The 7,621-nt window shown below is 40.3% G+C and overlaps 1 protein-coding gene across 1 annotated transcript in view; it reads left to right on the top strand.

Moving 5' to 3' along the window:
• Positions 1-1,536: 1,536 nt before the first annotated feature.
• LOC103582701 (meiosis arrest female protein 1) overlaps positions 1,537-7,621 on the top strand; it is a gene marked incomplete at its 5' end in the record, with an annotated part of 16,765 nt that continues 10,680 nt past the window's right edge. The window contains 6 exons of the mRNA XM_008564222.1: positions 1,537-1,962; positions 2,160-2,317; positions 2,406-2,561; positions 3,609-3,801; positions 4,704-4,882; positions 6,050-6,130. Of these exons, the coding sequence (XP_008562444.1) occupies positions 1,537-1,962; positions 2,160-2,317; positions 2,406-2,561; positions 3,609-3,801; positions 4,704-4,882; positions 6,050-6,130 (1,193 nt within the window). The remainder of the gene's footprint in view (positions 1,963-2,159; positions 2,318-2,405; positions 2,562-3,608; positions 3,802-4,703; positions 4,883-6,049; positions 6,131-7,621) is intronic.

Raw genomic sequence — 7,621 nt, 5'->3', positions numbered from 1 at the left:
AGGTAACCGGTCTTAACAGTTTGGTATTGTCCTCCAAATTTTAAAAATGTGATAAATTTTTTAAATGTAGTTAAAAAAAAATAGTGTCACATATTCAGGATTGATGACTTCTTTTTTTACTTAATGTCATAGCTTAGATGTCTTTCCATATCAATATGGGTTCCTGGGCTAATAGTCCACAGGGGTAAGTTCCAAAGGGTGAATGTTCTGGGTAAGAGTTTTACTAACAAGATCCAAGTTGTCCTCCAGGAAGGTGGTACTAATTTATACTCTTATCAACAATAAATGAGAATGTCTATTTTAAATATTTGCCAGTCCGATAGGTGAAAAATGGTATCTGCTTATAGTTGGCCATTTTATTAATCATTAGCAAGGTGTAATATATCCTTTTATTATTGTTGTTATTGGCTCTTGATATTTCTCCTGTAAATTAGTCACATCCTTTGACCATTTTTAGTGATTTCTTTTATGGCTTCTGGATTTAACCCTTTCTGTAATTATCTTTTCTTGTGGTACTTTAATGGTTCTATTTCTTAATACATAGATTTCAATTTATCTGGAAGGGTTTTGAACACCCACTGCCAAATAGAACTTCCAAGCTGACTACTGGCAACCTGCTATTGTAGCTGGACAGGCTCTAACTTTATATATTCAACAGCCCTGCTGAATAAATAAAATAGACTTCTTAAAAGCAACTTTATTGAGATATGATTTATGCTTAACAATATTCACCTCTTTTTTTTTTTTTTTTTTTTTTTCCTTCTTGAGACCGGCTGCACCGCGCTCAGCCAGTGAGCACTGTGAGCTCACCGGCCATCCCTATATAGGATCCGAACCTGCGGCAGGAGCGCTGCTGCACTCCCAGCGCTGCACTCTCCCGAGTGCACCACGGGCTCAAATTTAGTACTATATATTGGTAATGGATACATGTATGCATAGAAATGTTTTTGAAATGAATTCGAAGGATAAGGGTCAAACTCCTTTTTTTTTTTTTTTGTCCTTCTTGAGACCAGCTGCACCGCGCTCAGCCAGTGAGCGCACCAGTCATCCCTATATAGGATCCGAACCCGCGGCGGGAGCGCTGCTGCGCGCCCAGCACCGCACTTTCCCGAGTGCGCCACGGGCTCGGCCCTATTCACCTCTTAAGTATAAAATTCATTGCTTTTTAGTAAGTTTATTAAGTTGTGCAACCAGTTTTAGAATAGTTCCATCACCTCAGTAAGGTCCCTTATGCTGGTTTATAGTTAATCCCCATTCCTACCCCCTGGAAGCTTTTAATCTTTCTGTCTCTGCATATTTTTCTTTTCTGGCCATGGAATCATACAATATGCAGACTTCCGTGCTTAGCATATTCCTCAAAACAACATTGTTCCTTTGTCAACACTAGATAAGTTTACCCTCTCCCAGCTAAATCACTATCACTCCCCTCCAAGGGTGTTAGCTGAAGTTTAGAGATCACTCACTGTTCTTATTTTGAGATTGAATGTGTGCCCTTGGGTTAACCAGATGTAACATTTTTTTCCTCTGTATTAGCAGTGCCACACTCTGCTCTACGTCTACAATCTACCAGCAAATAAAGACGGCAAGAGCATCAGCAACAGGCTCAGACGCCTGTCTGATAACTGTGGTGGAAAAGTGCTGAGTATCACGGGCTGCAGTGCAATTCTCCGCTTCATAAACCAAGACAGTGCAGAACGGGCTCAGAAGCGAATGGAAAATGAAGATGTCTTTGGTAATAGGATCATCGTGTCATTTACTCCAAAAAATAGAGAACTCTGTGAAACAAAGAGTTCAAGTGCAATTGCTGATAAAGTGAAGTCCCCCAAAAAACTTAAGAATTCAAAACTGTGCCTCATCAAAGATACAAATGAACAATCTTCCAGTGCCAAAGCCATGCCTGGAAAAGGGTTGCAGGCAAATTCTGGATCTACTGCAAGAAGTACAAGTGTTAAAAGTTTACAGGTAATTTTGATACCTCTTGCTTTCTGAAGTTTACGGTAGGTTTGGTTTCTTTGTTTCTGTTTTATGTGCCTGCTTGATTTGGGTATGTCCTTTTTTTATTTCAGTTTTTGATACTCAAAGGCAGTTATTTTCTGTACAGGATGTAACACATCTTGAGTACTTAAATTTTAAACCCCACTGCACTTGTGTCTTTTAAGGAGCTGTGCCGCATGGAGTCAAAGGCAGGTAATAGAAGCAGTGAGCACCAGCAAGGAGGCATGAGGCCGGTAGCATGTCCTCACAGTAACTCAAATGCTGCAGTGCTGACGTCTAAAAACTTGGGGATGGCAGAATCAGTTTACAAAACCAATCAGAAGTATGTTACATTGCTCTTTCTCATATTTGCTGCTTTAATGTGAAGGCAGACATATGACCTTTTCCCTTCAATTTTTCTCTTCTGTTAGTAAAGAGAACCTCAGTGCTCGAAGTGTTACCAGTTCTCCAGTAGAGAAAAAAGATAAAGAGACTGTATTCCAAGTGAGTTACCCATCTGCCTTTAGCAGGTTGATTGCATCAAGGCAAGTCAGTCCTCTGCTCACATCTCAGTCTTGGTCTTCTAGGTAAGTCCATCTTCTTGACCCATGGGAGTGGTTACCTGCAGTAGGAAAGATTACAAAATAGTATGGTTGTTGAAAAGAGTTCAAACAATACAGCAGTGCACAGAGTAAAAGCTAAGTCTTCATCCCTTACATCTCTCCTCCACCAATCCCCTTTTCCGCAGGTTATCATAGCTAACATTTAGGGGCAATGTTTCTCACCATTTTTCCCTCCTCCATATGGAAATCTTGGTAAGCAGAAGTCAGAGAGAGAAGCCTGTCCTGGAGTACCTGGCCTGTGATGGGAGGCATGTTAAGATGTCCTTACATTCATCAGGTTGAGGAAAAAGCCCACACTAGGCACAGATTGGTTATTCTTATTAATATGATACTTTATAGGAAGCTGTTTGAGAAGCTGGGGTCTCTGTAAACTACTGTAATTATCTGTTACTTACCTTATCCAAGCTTTGTAAGCTCATGCCAGCTAATTATTTAGGCTCGGGAGACAAAGGAGCCATAAGCCTTGTTGCATTGCCGTGAGCTCCTTCTCACTTTGCATTTGTTTTGCTGGCTCAGTGAAGGATCACTATAGAAAGTGACTGTGGACCTGAAAAATTACATCTAAAAATTCATATAAAAGTTTTCCTCATGTGCAGAAGGACTGCAGCATATGAGCAAGAATATCTAGCTTTTTCAGAGCCACAAGGGAGGTTAAACGACTTAAGTTGGTATCACAGGATAATTTCCTAAGAATAAATGCCCAGAGCAGAAAGTTAATTCATCAGGGCTGCCTGTAATTTCCACCTTTAGCTTTAAATAATCTAATGAAAGAATATCTGATATTAAATAATTTATTGGTTATTATAAGGGGTCAACAGATAGTACTTTTGACAATAAATCTAAGTCAGTTGTATATTTAAGATTAAAAACACATTTGGAAACCAGATGTTTAGTTTGGTTGTATTGTGGGAAAGCTCTGTTTCTTTATATAGCTTCAAACAGAGCCTAAATGATAAAACCTAAATACACAGAACAGTTTTTTAAAAATAATCTCAATACATGTGTTTTTAGCAGGAGCGTGTCTCCAAACCTTTTAAACAGAGCCTCCCCACTTGCTTTCAACGTTGCAAGCTCGAGCAGCGGAGCCGACTGCCTAGACCCATATGCAAATGGTGCTGACATTCAGGTCAGCAACATAGACTACAGATTATCCCGGAAGGAGCTGCAGCAGCTCGTGCATGAAGCATTTTCTAGGCATGGCAAGGTATCCTCTTCCCTCTTGTTCTTCCTTTTGTTTTACCCTTTGGAATTTCATGTCAAAGGAACTTAATTGGGACGACCCGTGGCTCACTCGGGAGAGTGCGGTGCTGATAACACCAAGGCCCCGGGTTCGGATCCCATATGGGGATGGCCGGTTCGCTCACTGGCTGAGCGTGGTGCTGACAACACCAAGTCAAGGGTTAAGATCCCATTACCGGTCATTTTTAAAAAAAAAAAAAAAAAAAAAGGAACTTAATTTGACACACGTAACCACAGCCAGGATATTAGGGTGACTCAAATGGGTTTGAACTCTTTCCTTTTCCCTCTGGTCTGATTGGGGTCATGCTATATATCCGGTTTTTAGGATATAGCCCCAGAGAGCAAGAAACCTAGCAGGGAGAAACATTTGTTCTAAGTACGGGTTTAAATGGCACTTTGAGAAATAAAACATTGATGGGTTTTACTTAGCTTTACCTGTTACAATACAGAATAGAATTTTTAAATGTCGGCTGTTTTGTTTATATCTTATTGTATCTGACTCAGTTTTTAGGTGCAGTTGGTTAAAAATGCACCTTTTATAGATTCTTAAAATGGCTATGCCCCAGGTTTTTTTTGCAGGGTCTGGAAAAGACCCCTAAGACTCCTCCCATGTGTTGTCCTCCAACTCTGCCTTGGAGACCTGTGCATGCCAGAGTATAGAGGCAGACCGGGCCAGTTTCATGTCTCTAAATATCACCTTACGCTAGCTTACTTATGTTCTGGTTGGCAGAAGTGCAGAATTCAGACAAGTTCCCTCATGAAAGCACTGAAATCCACAAGCGTGGTCCGTAATGATTCACCTTCAGTTTTAAGATGACACAACTCTGGGTACACATCGCATTCTGTTTTCCTTTTTTACTGTTGTAGGTGAGGAGTGTTGAGCTCAGCCCCCATACAGATTATCAGCTCAAGGCTGTTGTTCAGATGGAAAACTTACAAGAAGCAATCAGTGCAGTGAATAGCCTCCACAGATACAAAATTGGTAGCAAGAAGATCCTGGTCTCACTTGCCACAGGAGCTGCTAATAAATCACTGTCTTTACTGAGGTAAAAAAAACGCCATTTATTCCAAGAAATAACATTTAACCTGGAAACAACTTTAGAAATAATAAAAATAGATTTTATCACATTCCCAGCCCTCTTGTGATGATTACATATACGATAATATTTATTCTCAATTGATAGAGTTAGAAATAAGCCATTTGACTCCTGTTCAAGTCCTTAAAGGTGAAGTACAGTTTAAACTTGACAGGCACTTGGGAATAAAATAATATTCCACATCCAGAACACGTTCTACAGTAGACTTCTACAGTAAAAGTTTATAAGCCTAAAAAAGTCTAATACATTCCCTTCAGGTCTTAGTAGAAGGTAGATTTGTCCACAGAGACTAGATCTGCAAAGCTCTGCGCTCTCAACTTGCAGATACAGCCTTAATGTCAAATAGACACCCAGCCTCATAAGTCTACATTACAGCTACATCAGTATTAGGAATCTGGTAATGATTTTATTCATAATAAGATTTGATTCTTCTTTGGTTCTCCCTGTTTTGGGGAGAACAAGTAAAACAAGACTCTCTTCTGAATGTTTGGATGATCAAAGATCTTTTCTTCCTGTATTTCTCCATTATTTTAAATTATGGTGTTTTTCTCAGCATAAAAATAACATTCATTGAAGAAAATTTGGAAAGTTCAGAAACATAAAAGAAGCAGGGGAAAAATTTATAATCCTGTGGTTCAAAGCTAATCATTTATAACAGTTTGGTTGTTTGTTTTGTGGGTTTTTTCCCCCTTTGAGTGTTTTTGGTGCCTTTTTGTTTTTTAAAACCATAGTTGAGATTATATTCTATTGAGTTGTGTATCCTCAACTACCGGAGTTCCAGTCACACATATCTAACATATTAAGCACAGTACGGCAGGAGATATTCAAGCTATTCTGCCTTTTGCTCTGAACTAAAAGTGTCTTTCTGCTACACAACTGTGGAAAGCCCTATGATTGAGTCTGAGAAAAATCCTAGTGTGTGACTTAATATTTTTCATTGGCTTGTCCCTAAAATCCTTTCTTTAAATTTTTCTGGAAAATAAATTCTGACATATCAGAAACCAGTAAATTTATTTTGCATACACATTGTGTTAATGTTATGAACTCCTTTTTGAAAATATAACTAATGTAGAAGAAATGGTATGTTCTCTAATTAATTGAAACTTTGTCTTACAGTGCAGAAACAATATCTATTCTTCAGGATGCTCCTGCCTGCTGTCTGCCTCTTTTTAAATTTACAGATATCTATGAAAAGAAGTAAGTTAGGTTTATTTTTCATTGATACAGTCAGTACTGATTAGTGATTTCCATGCACAAAACCATGGTAGCTACTGTTAAGGAACTTCCAGCCTGGTAAAGGAAACGAGACAGACTGTGGTGTTCAGATTTAGAGTTTAACAAATTTTTAAAACTTCTTTCATTTTTAACAGACTTAGACCTTCAGTCCCCAAAGCTGTATTCACCCCCTCCCCCAGTTGACTGATTAGTTTTATTATTCATTGAGTGAACATTTTGAGCACCTTCTAGACTGTACCATCCCTATATAGGATCCGAACCCACGGCCTTGGTGTTATCAGCACCGCACTCTACCAAGCGAGCCACGGGCCGGCCTAAAACTTCTTTCATTTTTAACAGACTTAGACCTTCAGTCCCCAAAGCTGTATTCACCCCCTCCCCCAGTTGACTGATTAGTTTTATTATTCATTGAGTGAACATTTTGAGCACCTTCTAGACTGTAAGCTCCAGGTTGGTAGGGACTGGATCTAACCTAACAGTGTATCATCAGTACCCAGCACATAGTAGGTGTGCAACAGGTATTAGCAGAATGAAAGACTGAGGCACTGTGGAGAGTGCAAAGCTGGTTAAGACACAGCCCTCGTTCTTAGGAGTTTATGACTAGAAGTGAAGAGAAGGTGCTCACAGATTCTTATAAAAGGAAGAAAACTGTCATTGAAAAGGAGGGACAGAGAGGAGAAGAGGCTTTGAGGAGACAGAGGAGGGGAAGGATGAGGAGTTGGATTGTTATTCCATGAATAATGGGAGCCACTGATGGGTGAATGGTGGGGCGAGAGGTGTGGTGAAGGGAACAGAGCTTCAGGAAGACCCTCTGGTGGCAGTAGTGTCTGAGATGGTGTGAACAGCAGAGGGAAGGAGATGAAGAAGGGACAGTGCTGCTCCAGTCCTGGTTCTAAGCAGATGCTCTTGGAACACCTGGATGCCACAGACACTTCGGATGTCAGTGAAACAGGACTGGGTAACTATTTTCAGTAGCAGGCAAGATAAAAAGTAGAGGTCAGTTTGATTCTGAGTTGTTTTTTCCTTGGATGACTGGGAAGATGGTTGCATAGTTAAACTGGAAATAGGGAAATAAAGTGTGATTAGGAGGTACAGTGAGTATTTGATCTTTCTTTTGGACATACAAGTTTTAGGGGGCCATTGGAGTAGCAGGGTAGAGAGTTCTCATGGTCTTCTGCACATTTGGAGACTCCCTCTGGAGGGAAGTCAGCTCTGAAGATAAGGCAGTTATTTGCCTACAGGTGATGGTGAAAGACGTAGGAGCAGATAAGATCAGAGGAGAAACAGAGAAGGACGGAATGGATGGAATCCCACCAGGCCAGGGAAGTGGGCAAGAACTCAGAGGTGAGGGTGTTATACAACAATGTGTGGAAAGAGCACATCAGGAGTGTGGGGAGTCACGGGGACTGAGGAAATGGAGGGAGGTTTGGGGATGAGGTGGAGACTGTTGTG

The sequence above is a fragment of the Galeopterus variegatus genome, unplaced genomic scaffold (assembly GCF_000696425.1).
Source record: "Galeopterus variegatus unplaced genomic scaffold, G_variegatus-3.0.2 Scaffold17427, whole genome shotgun sequence".
Classification (NCBI taxonomy): domain Eukaryota; kingdom Metazoa; phylum Chordata; class Mammalia; order Dermoptera; family Cynocephalidae; genus Galeopterus; species Galeopterus variegatus.
The sequence above is the reverse complement of the archived record's forward strand: the minus strand, read 5'-3'. Positions and strand labels throughout refer to the sequence as shown.